Here is a 14,993-nt window from a genome sequence, read left to right as displayed (position 1 = left end):
GCTTCAGGTCTTTTTCACAGATTGCCCTCCCTGTCCTTCTAAGAATTGAGTCCCCTACCACCAGAACCTGTCTATTCTTTCCCTTCGCCCCCCCCCCCCCCCCCCACACTCTCATTGGAGGAGTTTTTCCCCTGGCAGCTAGGAGAGTCCCTCAGTTTCAGCAATGCTGGTCCCTGTCACCAAAGTCACTCAATGAAGTGTACTTATTTGGATGCTCCAGCCCAGGATCGGCCTTCCTGGCACTCCCCCCCCCCCCCCCGCTTCCTGACTGCCACCCATCTACTAGTTTCTAGTGCCTGCACCTCTTTGTCTCCACCAGCCTCTGTGCATTTTGTCGTAACTGGGAGGTTTACAACCACTTTAAGCTTAAAGCGGTTGTATAACCCCCAATTATTATTATTTTTCTACACCTGTAAGGCAAAAGGCATAATGGGTGCATACTAGCTCATTATGAAATACTTACCTTAGAACGAGGCGTCGGTAACTCACCTGGTCCACGCCAAGGGAGCTGACATGTTGCCTCGGCGTGTCTTCGAGGTATTGCGGCTCCAGCGCTGTGAGTGGCTGGAGCCACGATGCCGGCACTCCCGTGCGCATGCCGGGCTTTCAGCTGAGAATCCCCTGTGCGCATGCGCCGCTGAAGTTAGCGGCTCATTGCAGGGGGAATATCTCCTAAACTGTACAGGTTTAGGAGATATTCTTTTTACCTACAGGTAAGCCTTGTTATAGGCTTACCTGTAGGTAAAAGTTATACAAATGACTATACAACCGCTTTAAAGTATTACTAAACCTGCAACAGTAAAATCAGTCTGTATATGCAGTAAAGCATGCATGTTATACTCGCTGTGGAACCTAAGGGGTTAATCCTCTACTTTGTGTAAAAAGACTGTTTGATCCTGTCTTCTCTGATCCTCCTCTTCTTTTACATCCAATTGCTGATAATACAGAGCTCTGGAGGCACTCTGCACATGCTCAGCTTGGCGTGTATTGCTAGACAGTTTTTTTTTTCTCCTACAAGTTTTAACCAGTGCTCAGCCAGACACTGATAGAAGTCACAAGACTGCTATATACTGCTGAAGAAAAAGTATTTAGCCATTAATATTTACTAAAATAATTGCATTTCCATGTTATGTGTATTGTGGGAGACCAGATATAGTGAATGTGGGGTCTTGGGTTTAGTAACACTTTCATTTTAGCCTTCTCTTTTAATAATCTGTAATCTTTCTTAATCTGTGTACTGCTATTTCTAACCTGTCATTGTATTGTTTTTCTTCTTTTCTCAATCAGAGGAAAGTTTTATTGAGACCTAATTACTCTGGATAATGAAGGAGGCACATATTTATGCAGGCTAGGCTTACCAACCTGGAAAACAAGATGTGTTTGTTTTTTATTTTACTTCTTCTAAGCATATATGACCTCTTAACCACCTGGCATGGTTTTCCACAAGATATTTTAAAAGACAGAAGCTGTTCAAACCTATTTACATATGGATAAGTGAGATTACATGTATGTCTTTTAAACTGTTAAATAATGTAGATATATATAGACAACCTACCTGGAGGAAGAACCCATAAGCTGCATACCTCGGTCAAGTAAGGCATTGGCTGACAGACCCTGTCTCACCACCTAAAAATCAAACGAAAAGGACTTACAGTGGCATTGTAATTTTTACTAATTCATGATAAAGCTACAACTAGGAAAGAGGGGATTGCAGATTGAGTATACTAAGCATTCTACATCAAATAAACTGTAGGAGAAGATTTGATTACATTAGCAGCCAATTAGTATTTCACCGCATGAAAAAGGGAGGCATTCAAAGCATACAGTACATAAAAAACACTAGTACCGTATATACTCGAGTATAAGCCGAGATTTTCAGCCTCTTTTTTGAGGCTGAAAGTGCCCCCCTCGGCTTATACTCGAGTCATCGCTGTCTGCCCGCTCGATCAGCGTGTCGAGCAGACAGACAGCGGCCATTCTATTCAAAAGCCGCGCCTCCGGCTCCGCCTTCGCCTGTGATAGGCGGAACACTGAATTTCCCAGCAGCCTGTGTTCCGCCTATCACGGACGTCGTATCATCCTCGTACTACGGACGAGGATGATACGACGTCTGTGATAGGCGGAACACAGGCTGCTGGGAAATTCAGTGTTCCGCCTATCACAGGCGAAGGCGGCGGCGCAGCTTTTGAACTTTACAATGGCCGCCGACGAAGAGGGCACGGGACGGCACGGCACGGCACGGGACGGGACGGGACGGGGGCAAGGCAAGGCACGACACGGGACGGATGCAAGGAGGCAAGGCACGGCACGGGACGGAGGCAAGGAGGCAAGGCACGGGACGGAGGCTCGGGACAAAGGTAGGCTGGACACACACACACACACACACACACACACACACACACACACACACACACACACACACGGATGGAGACACACACAGGGATGGATGGATGGATGGATGGAGACACACACACACAGGGATGGATGGATGGATGGATGGATGGAGACACACACACACAGGGATGGATGGATGGATGGATGGAGACACACACACACAGGGATGGATGGATGGACACACACACACACAGGGATGGATGGACGGACACACAGGGATGGACGGACACACAGGGATGGACGGACACACAGGGATGGACGGACACACAGGGATGGACGGACACACACACAGGGATGGACAGGCATGTCTCACCCTCGGCTTATACACGAGTCAATAAGTTTGCCAGTTTTTTTGGGGGTAAATTGGGGGCCTCGGCTTATATTCGGGTCGGCCTATACTCGAGTATATACGGTAAGTAGTTAGAATCTAAATGGCAAAATAATATCACAAAACACTCAAACAATTTAGAATCTGTGAGAATAATTTTCTAATATACCACCTTTCTTGGCACCACAATCAGGATTGATTAGATATTGAACCAGTATGAGAATGTTGGTCAACAGATGGCAGAAACGTAATGCTTTTTGTGATTACAGGTCAGCTACCATATCTACAACCCATAACATTTGAGCTTATACAACCCCTGGCAAAAAGTACAGATTCTCTTGGATGTTCATTCAATTGTTTCATTGTGTTAAAAAAAGAAATTACAGATATGCCTCAAAACTATTTCCATTTAACATTACAACCTTCTGGCTTTAAGAAACACTTAAAAAAAAAAAAAAGAAGAAGAAGGAAAACTTTAATCAGTTGCAACTGTTTTTGCAGATCAAGCAGAGGAAAAAAATATGGAATCCCCCTGTACCTCTACCTGACATGCAACGCCTAATCATCAATAATTGTGGAAATTTGCATGTTTTCTTCAGGCAGTCATTCATACATTTCTTTGGAACATCACCAACCAAAAGTTCCAGCATCACCACCCTTCCCAATGCGGATTCATAATTCAGTGCTGAATATCACTTTCATCCAGTCATCCACAGTCCATGATTGCTTTTCTTCAGCCCACAGTAACCTTGTTTTTTTTTCTGTTTGGGTCTTTTTTTTTTATTTTTATTCTTTATTTAGTTTTTTCTTATGAGAAGGGTATAAAAAAATACATTCTGTCACAAACACAATCTTTTCTTAATATCTTTTACAACCAAACATACTTAACATTTCGTATCCCTCCTCCAACCCCCCCTCCCTCCCTTCCTTGCAGTAGGTCCAGAATTTTATCCACCCTTGCTAACAATATGTATGTCTTTCCCAACTTTATTTTACAATTTCCTCTACATATCTCCATGAGTTTTTAAATTCTATCCATGGTACCCATTTGTTTATATATACCCCTCTCCGGTTACAAATTCTTCCCCCTCTTCCTCAGGACACTCCATGTTCTGTATTTCATTTACCCGGAATATCCAGTCCCGTATTTTAGGGCTATCCGGCTCCCGCCATTTTTTTGGAATTAGGCTTTTAGGAGCACTGAGCAGTATGGGAATTATAGAAGACTTATATTGCCTTACAGAACCTTCGGTCCCGTGAAACAAGACGGTCCAAGGATCCTCTACTATGCTGTTTGGGTCTTATGATGGTTTTTGTTTGGCTTTTCTGTACATGAATCCCATTTTCTTTAGCCGATGTCTAACAGATCGGTCACAGACATTGACTCCAGGTATTGACTATTTGTTCCTCATTAGTATTATTGTGTATTTTCTGTTTTTAAGGCATATTGCTTTAAAGCGGACCTTCAGTAATTTTTCATCTTTCCAGCTATTAAATCTTCTGCCCTTGTTGTTTTAACTTTGGATAGTAAAACATTTTTCTGCCAGTAAATACCTTATACAGCCTTTCCTCTCTTGTCTGGTAAAAAGCCTAGGCTTATGACATCATGCACAGCTCTCTCTCTCACTCTGGTGAGAGTTTGTCAGGGAGGGAGGGGGATGAGTCATAAGAGGGCAAATGGGAGCTGCAAAGCTGGAGATGTGCCTCTGTGTGTCTGTGTAAATCCAGGAAGTGTCAAACAGCAGCTCCAGCTGCCCACAGTTCAAATGGCTGCAGCCAGACTCGGTGGAGGGAGATTTCTGCAGCATATTTGTCAAGTACAGAATCACAGTATATATAAAATAATATGAAAAGTGGTTGGAGGGAAGCTTCAGAATGGCAAAGATGTTTTTATTACAAATTATGTGAGCCGACAGACTGCAGTTCCTCTTTAAGTTTTCTATCTTGACGCTTTGATGTCTTCTTTGGTCTACCAGTACGCTTCCCTTTAACAACCTCCTCATTTGATTTGTATTAATGAAAACCATCATTAACACCGAAACAGAAAAAATCAAGGAAGAGCATTCATTGACTGTGGATGACTGGATGAAAGTGACATTTAGTGATGAATCACCAATCTGCATTGGGCAGGGTGATGATGTTGGTACTTTTGTTTGGTGACGTTCCAATGAAATGTATGAAGACGACTGCCTGAAGAAAACATGTAAATTTCCACAATCATTGATGATATGGGGTTGCATGTCAGGTAATGGTATGAGGGAGATGACAGTCATTAAATATTCAATAAATAGAACAATGTGTGAGATGCATTAATGTAGAACTCCAGTCTCTTCTACTCATTGTCCACCTTTCTCTTACCTGATATTAGACTTCATGTCAGCTTGAATACAATGCATGCACTTTTAAAAAAGGAGACCAATTTAAAGGCTAAGATCAAGACATGTCTAACATTATTGAAAAACCTAAATATACTTTGTAAAATTTATAGGTGGAAGATAAACTCACTATAGTCCAGGTCAGTTGCGAGCTTTCGGAAAGACATTCACCCGATTGACTTGTGAATCTACCAGACTGTCAATAATTAAGATAGTTCTGTAACATTATGACATATGTATACTGATGCCTTGTGTGGGGTGCACCTTTGGAGACATAAGGTTACGCCTCGGGGAACGACCAGACGAATTACTTGCAGATTGTTACTTTAATTAGGTCAGTAGTACAGACACTTGCCCGCTTTTATAAGATTTAACTACGTTAGGGAACGTCTGTAAGTTCGTAAATGGATTTGATAGAGTGGTGGTGCATGGATGTTGCTATACACCACTACTCTACATTGCTACAAGTTTACTTTAAACTCATGATACCGCCCCAACGGCTGGAAGGGGTACATGACTCATTTTATCTACATATGCAATAAATTGAGTCACTATAATAGTTACACCAATTATCTGATCAGTTTTTAAGGTACTGTTACCCCTGATCCCCTATATTGAATACCTCCCATTGCTCACACCAGTGGATGTAGGTTGGCATTTACCAACACACATCCACCACATTACTCTTCTTAAGCTAATACCTGAAGATGCATTTACTACTTCTCATCTTACGTGACACTCATCTAGAGAGTTACTAAAACTTTCTCTCTCCTTTTTCCCACCTTTTCTCTTTTCCTTCTCTATTTCTATATATATTTTAATGCCATATACAACGATTAACAACCATTCCTTTATAATATCTCACAATGTCAGAGGCCTGAATACACCAGAAAAAAGAATATCGTTACTCCGAGAACTACATAAAGTCAAACCAGTGGTGGTGTTTCTCCAGGAGACTAATTTCAGGACAGGTAACATACCCAAATTACACGACAAACATTACCCACAAGTGTTTCACGCTACTAATTCCTCATCCAATTCCAAAGGAGTCTCCATTCTACTACACAAAAACTCAGAAATTGTGTTTCACAACAATTGAGAGATGCAGAAGGGAGATATATCTTCTTTAAAGGAAATTGGGCAGGGATTCCAATTACGCTGGCTAACGTATATTTTCCTAATTCCACACAAATTACATTTTGCCAACGAGTAATTGATGAATTGCAACGGGTTGTATTGTGCTTGAACATCATATGGAAAATCCCGTGTGCCATATAAAAAATGAAGGAAAAATCGAAATACTCCTTGCCTCACTCACATTAATAGATTCGTGGCGCTCATGCAACCCATCAGGGAAGGATTTTACATACTTCTCCGCATTACACAACAAATTCACACGTATAGACTATATCTTTATCTCACAAAGAGATTTGCCCCTCTTACAATCAGCTATGATTGGAATAAAAACTTTCTCGGACCACGCATCCATATCAATGACTTTGCATAAAAAGGTCAGAAGGCCTGGAACTAAAAATTGGAGGTTTAAATCCTTCCCTGCTCACTGATATGACAGACACAAGCAAAATACCAGAAACAATTAAATCTTATTTTAAAGAAAACGAGTCATACTGCCTATGAACATATGGGAAGCTCATAAATGCGTGGTCCGAGGGGAATTTATCAGGCTGGGGGCTGCAAAAAAGAGAGAAGCAGAAAAAGAAATGAAAGAAAAGAAAATAAATTATGGCCTTAACACAGGCCATAAGAGATATGGAAACCAAACAAACAATCTTCAGCAATTGAAACAGCCACAGTCCTACTAGATTTACAGAAAAAACTACAGTCCATTATGAACTTTAAAGCCCAAAAGATACTCTTTTCTAGAAAAAACAAAATATACAAATGTGCAGCATACGCTGATAATTTATTATTCTTCATATCGCAACCACACATCACCATGCCCAATTTATGTAACGTATTTTCCCAATATAGCTATATATCAAATTTTAAAATGAATTACCAAAAATCCGAAGCACTGAATCTGACACTTCCGGAAACCACACTAAACAGCACAAAAAACAACTGCAAATTCAAATGGGAAACAACATCCCTCACATACCTGGGAGTACAATTAACCCAAAAACACGATTCAATGTATAAAGCTAACTTTCAACCACTTTTACAAAATATTACCAAAGACCTTGAGAAATGGACACTGAAATATTTCTCATGGTTCGGTAGGGCGGCCATAATTAAAATGTAAATTCTACCCAGACTACTATATTTTTTCCAAACAATACCCACACTACAACCCTCAAGTTTCTTTAAATCACTACATACGCTGTTAAGAAAATTCCTTTGGGCCTCCAAAAAAAACCAGAATCAGTCTAAACCTACTTACTATGAATAAACAAAATGGAGGCATGTGTTTTCCTAATTTAAAAAATTATTATTTAGCCACACAACTAACTAGAATCATTGATTGGACTTGCCACAAAGAGAATAAAGATTGGGTGGGACTAGAAAACAACATAGGACCTATCCCAACATCACACACCCCATGGATACCTTGGGAACTGTGCCCGAAACAATTAAAACAACACCCCCTCATAGGGGCAACACTAAAAAACCTACAATCAATCACTCAGAGATGCCCACTCACTTCCTCACTAGGGCCACTAACCCCACTGACATCAAATCCAGATTTTCCTTGGGGAATGGATGGCTCTATACAATCTCTTTGCAACAGAAGCACAGCTCTTCTGGTCACACACTGTTTAAAGAATAAAATGAAGTCTCAATCAGATTTACAAAAAGAGTTAGGACAAATGCCCCTACACAACAGGGAATACCAACAAATACACAACTTTATCACAAACACTCAGAGACAAAAGCATTTTACTAGACCCTTAACACCCTTCGAAACTATATGTTTCATGGCTACCACGACCACTGAGAACATTTCATTAACATATACCTGGTTGCAGTCCTATGATTTACAGGAACCAAACAGATACAAAACCTTCTGAGAATCAACCCTAAACAGATCCTTTACAAGAGATCAATGGCTACAAGCTTGCGTACTCGCTCACAAATGTGCAATCAGTGTGAGTTTGCAAGAAACATCTTTTAAAATCTTAACAAAGTGGTACATAACACCAAACAAATTACACAAATGGTTTTCGACAGTTCCTGGACATTGTTGGCGCTGCAACCAGGAAGAAGGTACTCTCTACCATATCTGGTGGGAATGTCACCTGATTAAACCCTTTTGGAACCAAGTAATCAAGATTATAAAACACATTACAAAAACGAAAATCCATTTAGACGCTGCTTGCTGTCTTATAAATATTACCAATTGCACCTTGAGAAAATAAAAAAACTCCTTGACCAGATTCTTAATCACAGCAGCAAAAACAGTGATAGCGAGGCACTGGAGAGACGCCACCGCACCCTCAATCAAAGAGTGGATGGAAGAGATGCATCTCCTCAAAGGCATGGAGGAGATCAGGGCAACAACACAAGGGAATACAGAAAAATTCAATACATTATGGCAGCCGTGGATAATCTTTAAATACTCTGACTCTTATGCCACTTTCACACAGAGATAGACCCTCGATTCTTCTCTCCTTCTCTTTACTTTCATTTTTGTTCTATACTTTTAAGGGCACTTCTCAGAGGCCCACAATTTCATTCTTCTTTTCAAACTAAATAATAGATTTTTCTACACAAACTCAGAGTATTTCTAAATAGACCATCGATGTAATGATCGGCTGATCACAAAGCAATTTTGCTGGTTTTACTAGTAATATACTCCACCACTGAACACAATTATACTTTGTTATATTTTAATATGATACAATTGTTATATCTAAGATCCAACAAAATCGTATTGTTTAAAAAAAAAATGTATTCAATAAATACACACGTTATATTGAGATTTTGGACACCTTTCTTATACCATAAATTGCATGGATGTTTGGTGATGATGACATTATTTTCAGGATGTAATCTGATGCAGATGTTTGTTTTAGAACTGCAAAATACATGGTGATGCCATAATAGCTTCCTCAGAATTGAGTAATTCCATATTTTTTTCCTCTGCTTGATCTGCAAAAACAGTTGTAACTCACTACAGTTTTTTTCTTTTATATTTTTTTAATGGTTTCTTAAAGCCAGAAGGTTGGAATGTCAAATGAAAATAGTTTTGAGGCATATCTGTGATTATTATTTTTTTTTTATACACAATTAACCGATTCAAGACCAACCGCCACAGTTAGACTGCGGCAGGTTGGCTCCCCCGCGCGAGGCCATCGTAGCTTTACCTCGGCTGGTTAAGACACTTGCACGTTCCCGAAACCAATGCACGTGCCTGGCGGGTACGAGGACCGCCGTGCACATACGATCGCTCGTAACGGATCTGTGTGTATAAACACACAAATCTCAGTTCTCTCAGGAGAGTAGACAGATTGTGTGCTCCTACTAAGTAGGAACACTGATCAGTCTCCTTCTCTAGACAGTCCCATCCCCCCAACAGTTAGAACACAATAATCAATGGCTATTTTTTGCTCTGATCGCTGTATAAATGTCACCGGTCCCAAAAAACTGTCAAAAGTGTATGATATGTCCGCCGCAATGTCGCAGTCATGATTAAAATCACTGATAACCCCCAATACTAGTAAAAGAAAAAAAAATGTATAAATAAAAATGCAATAAATCTATCTCCTATTTTGTAGATGCTATAGCTTTTGCGCAAACCGATCAATATACGCTTATTGCATTTTCTTTTTAAATTGTCACTCTTTTTTGTTCAAAGCGTAAAAAATAAAAACCACAGAGGTGATCAAATACCACCAAAAGACGGCTCTATTTGTGGGGAAAAAAGGACATCAACTTTGTTTGGGTACAACGTTGCACGACTGTGCAACTGTTAAAGCGACGCAGTGGCGTATCGCAAAAAAAAAATGGCCTGTCAGGAAGGGGGGAAATTCTTCCGGGGCTGAAGTGGTTAAACAATTGAATGAACATTTTCAAAGAGGGGTGATTCCATACTTTATGCTGTATGCTGTTTTTGTTGTATCTAGCCCCTGCATTTAATCTATCTTTACAGAGAAGTAGAACATGACAAAACAAAAAAAAACAATGCCTAAAAATTGGGGCTGTATCTTACGTTATTGAAATAATTATGTAAAAGAAATTCTCACATGACTTTTTCCATTATTTACTATATGCTTACCTTAAAAGTTGGAACACAAAGCTGTTCATAGGAAGTTGAACTTTCTTCACTTGTTGGAGTGTCTAGGTCTAATGGCCTATGTAGGGAAGATTTTGAAGTTCTTTTATTTGTTGGGTGTTTTACAGACCAGTTGAACACCTGAAACTGGCTCAGATAGTTCTGATAACAGGACATAATTGGCTGCTGAGTAGTCTGTTCATTATCCACAGGTTTTTCGGCTTCCATTGCATATACACGTTCCAGTGTTTCCTCTTCCCCACCTAGAGCAGAGACGAATGATGCCTGAGAAGCATGAGTTCGAAGTGGTAATGTTCTTGGATCTAATCTTCCGTCTGCCTGTGTAGTAGCAGTTAAAGGACCCTCTACACTGTGGTAAATTGATCCTCTGCTATAGTCAATTTTTTGAGTTTGCTTTTTCCTTCTTTTTCTCCCCGGATATGTGCCAGGACCTTCATCACTGCTTATAGGTTCAAATTCCTCAGCCGCAGAAAAATAAGCTTCGCTATCTGCCATAGACATACTAGAGTCCATTGAACGGTACTGATGGAAAGAGTTAGAATCTGCAGATGGAGTATATGGAAAAGAGCCAAAGCTCCTCCTCTGTTTTGGAGAGTCTAAAACATTCTCATCACTGCGTGAGACATCACTACTAAACTGAACTCCAACAGGACCTATTGGTTTATCCCCATAAAATGCAGCTGAAAGACTTTTTGTACTACCTAGCCGCGTAGAGCATACAGATGCCTGACGCTTCAGTGGAGAGCGAAGTGGAGAATGGACTGTGGACCGGTCCTGAGAGTTTGGTGAAACTGGACTGCTTCCTGAGGCTTCCACTGGAACACTAAAATAAATAAATAAATAAATGGAACTAAGCCCATGTGATGTCACCATATTTCTCCATATCACATATCGTATATAAAAAGATAGTATACAAACAACCCTCTAACTATTTTTTGAAAGCTGTTGCAAAAAGGTACAAGATTCATTGAAACATCATAAAGATGAAACATGATAGCACCAGTCTGTGATTAACAGTTTAATAGTAATCTGAAAGTAAAATTTGTTTGGCAATCATGGGAATACAGTCTCCTTGTTTCTTCTTTTAATGTATTTAAACATGTTAACAAACCTTTAAAAGTGTATTGCATTGTATGAAGTGCAAACACCTGCACGTATTACTTTAAAGGCAAAGTCCACCTTTTGCAAAAATTTATAAATGCACCCACCATCATTTAAAAAAAAAAAAGGAGAGATTTCTAAATTGCTTGTAAAATCCATATCTTAGCCCTTGTACACACGGTCGGAGAATCCGTCGGAATGTGTCCTATCGGACCGTGTCGTCGGCTAATCCGACTGTGTGTGGCATGCATCGGACTGATTCCGTCGGAATATCCGTCGGACCCAATTTTCCAACATGTTGGAAATATTTCCCAACCAACTGGTTCGATCGGACATACTCCGATCATGTGTAGAGAATTTTGATCGAACCAAGTGCCACGCATGCTCAGATCAAATTCCTACATCAAAGCTATTGGCTACTAGCCTAAACGTAGTCCCATCGTAATGACATTACGTCATCACCTTCTGAATGATCGGATTTTTCGACAACTTAGTCCGACCGTGTGTATGCAACAGTTTCGGACAAGATCCGACGCACAAAATCCGACGGATTTGGTTGTCGAAATCTCCGACCGTGTGTACAGGGGCTTAGAGTACATACAGGATATAGGCATTACAGGCAGGTAAGTTCGGGTGACTGGACCCTGTCAAAAAGACGGTGAGGATCTCCATATAAAATCCCCCATCCCCCCACCCATGCAAGCCTTAGTTCGTTAGCAAGCAATGAGGCTAAACTCGCATTTGCTCAGGCACAGCTCCTTCATTTGCGAGAAACACAAGAAAACTGTCCCTGAGCCTTTTTTTAAATTGCAACCTCAAGGAAATCACATGGTTCTTTTGTAGCATGCGATTTCCAGTCATTAAGAATTAATGATGGGCTCGCGTGTCTGCTAAATAGCAGCCCAGTTTGCCTGCAGGTCCAGGAATGAGTGCAATTTACATGCATTCCTTCACCTGCATATATGGAAACCTAGCCTAAGAGGACCACAGAGTGGAGGGTGGCCTATGCCTTGTAGTATAGTCCAAGAAATGGATTTTACAGGTAAGTAAAAAAATCCAATTTCTTGTTCATACATTACAGGACACAGGCAGATTCAGAGACAACTGGAACGCCACAAAGCAATACCAATCAGGGGAGTGCAATGAAGAAGCTATATGTTGAAAAGCTCAAGATGCACTGATCCTAGTAGAATGATCCATCACTGGAAAGGGAAGAAGCCTACCTTTGTTGAACAGAACCGAACTATAAACTGACATATTCACCTAGCAATGGTGGAATGAGATGGACTAAGATCCTTGCAAGATCTCTCCGGAAGCACAAAGTCAGTGTCAGTTTGTCCAAGGGAGGTGGTGGCTGTGAGGTAAACTCTAACAACTCAAACTTTATCCGGGGAGTGCAGTGTCACTTCTCAAGGGTGTCTTGGAGCGGGACAGGATGGAAGCATTATGTCCTGATTGAGGTGAAAAGATGACACCACTTTATGCAAAAAAAAATACGTTAGGCCACAGGATGATCTTATCCATGTGAACTACCGGGAATGGTTCCTTACAAGGTAACACAGCGGGTTCTGACACCCTCCTAGGAGAAGTGAAGATATATCTTGAATGTGCTCAAAAGGAGGAGCTTGTTATGCCAAAAGCATTAGGTTCAGATGCTTTGGTGCTACCAGATCATCTAGGGAAAATTAGATGACCTAAGCCTTGTGCAAAGGCCTTCACCAGTAAGTGAGATGCCAAAAGTCACTGAAATAGCCAAGGCCTATATTTGCCTATTGATTATATCAAGGCCAAATTCAAATCCAGCCTTGATTGAAGAAAAGTGAAGATATTCCCCAAGAAGTACTGGCAAGGATTAAATGTCTAAGGCTCGGTTCACACAGGGGCGACTTGTCCAGGCGACTTCGCCGCCTGACAAGTCGCGCTCCGTTCTGTACTATGGAACCGTTCTAATAGGAGCGACTCAAGTCGCTCCGACTTAGAAAAAAGGTTCCTGTACTACTTTTGCGGCGACTTCGGGCGACTTGCATTGACTTCTATACAGAAGTCATTTTGCAAGTCGCCGCTGATCGTGTGCAGGTTGCGGCGCTGCAAGTCGTGCCGCCCACTGTGTGAACCGAGCCTTACCCTTCACACCAGGCAAAAAAAAAGCCTCCCAGGTGCAGTGATGGACCCTCTGCAAAGTCGATTTACTGGCACTTAAAGAGGAAGTAAAAACCCTCTTTTTTTTTTTTTCTTTTTTAAAGAAACACCCTGCAGGACAAAGGCATAATGAGCTAGTATGGATACCATACTATAGTCCGCCTGCCGGTTCTCCATTGAGGGATGTAAATGGCTGACAGCGCTGGTACATGTCGCTCTGCCCACTGAAGGATGTGAGCAACCTCCCGTGCGGCGGCCGAGCTTCTTGTTCCTCTTTGGTGATTGACGTATGCCACCGCCGTGGCGTTGTCTGACTGGATCCTGATCGGACACCCTGGAAGTCTTATCGGCCATGTGGCGAGGCATAGCCTGGTCGCTCTGTTTGAGCAGATTGATCGGCAACTAGGATTCCTCTGTTGACCAGAGGCCCTGGGTCGACTGAACTCCCATTACTCTACCCCAGCCGGATAGGCTGGCATCCGCTGTGATTACCGTCCACTTCAGAGGTAGGTACGACTTCCTGGACTGAAGTACCGGGGACCTCAGCCACCAGATCAGGGAGTCCCTGACTAACTGGCTCACCTGGATCTGTTGATCCAGGGACAACAGAGATTTGTCCCATTTTGTCAAAATCTCCTTCTGCAGGACTCTGGTGTGGAACTGGGCATATGAAGGAGGCCACTATGAGTCCAAGGACTCGCATGCAGAAGCGCAGCGACGACCACTTGCGGTTCATCAGCAGTTTTACCACGGCTCTGAGAGTCTGCAGCTTGTCTGAAGGAAGAAACACTCTCGCTTCCATGGAGTCCAGCAGCTAGGTACTCCAAACGCTGAGTCGGTACAATCACCGACTTCTTTAGGTTCAACAGCCACCCAAATTCATGCAGAGTCTGCATGGTGATCGCCACATCCTCCTCTAATTCTGAGGCGGAAGATACTCTAAGGAGGAGATCCGTCTAGGTATCCCATGATCGCTATCCCGTGTAGCCGTACCATCACCAAAACAGGAGCCAATACCTTGGTAAAGACTCAGGGGGCTGATGCCAAACCAAAAGGGAGAGCCACAAACTGGTAGTAGGCTTCCCCAATTGCAAATCACAGAAACTTCTGATGCCGGAGGCATATGGGTATGTGCAGGTACGCAACCTGGATGTCTAAAGACGCCAGGGAGTCCCCTTGATGGAGTGCAGCGACTACTGAGCAAACTAATTCCATTCTGTACTTTCACAAAGTATTTGAGGGCTTTTAGATCCAAGATTGGACATACCCCTTCCTTCTTGGGGACTACAAACAGGTTTGAATAGAACCCCTGGAAAGGTTCCGATTCTGGAACAAGTACTATCACCCCACAATTCAGCAGGTCCCTTACCACCCCCAAGAGGGCCTCCCGGCTAGCCGGGAG

The 14,993-nt window shown here is 41.9% G+C and overlaps 1 protein-coding gene across 19 annotated transcripts in view; it reads right to left on the bottom strand.

The window, feature by feature from the left end:
• BLTP1 (bridge-like lipid transfer protein family member 1) overlaps positions 1-14,993 on the bottom strand; it is a 454,074-nt gene that overhangs the window by 207,760 nt on the left and 231,321 nt on the right. For all 19 annotated transcript variants that reach the window (XM_077476843.1, XM_077476844.1, XM_077476848.1 and 16 more), the window contains exons 28-29: positions 10,334-11,174; positions 1,556-1,626 (exon numbers count right to left, since the gene is read on the bottom strand). In XM_077476843.1, the coding sequence (XP_077332969.1) occupies positions 1,556-1,626; positions 10,334-11,174 (912 nt within the window). The remainder of the gene's footprint in view (positions 1-1,555; positions 1,627-10,333; positions 11,175-14,993) is intronic.

Source organism: Lithobates pipiens, unplaced genomic scaffold (assembly GCF_037356315.1).
Source record: "Lithobates pipiens isolate NorthernLeopardFrog02 unplaced genomic scaffold, aLitPip1_a1.2 Scaffold_13, whole genome shotgun sequence".
In the NCBI taxonomy this organism is placed as follows: domain Eukaryota; kingdom Metazoa; phylum Chordata; class Amphibia; order Anura; family Ranidae; genus Lithobates; species Lithobates pipiens.
This window is presented reverse-complemented; position numbering and strand designations above follow the sequence as displayed.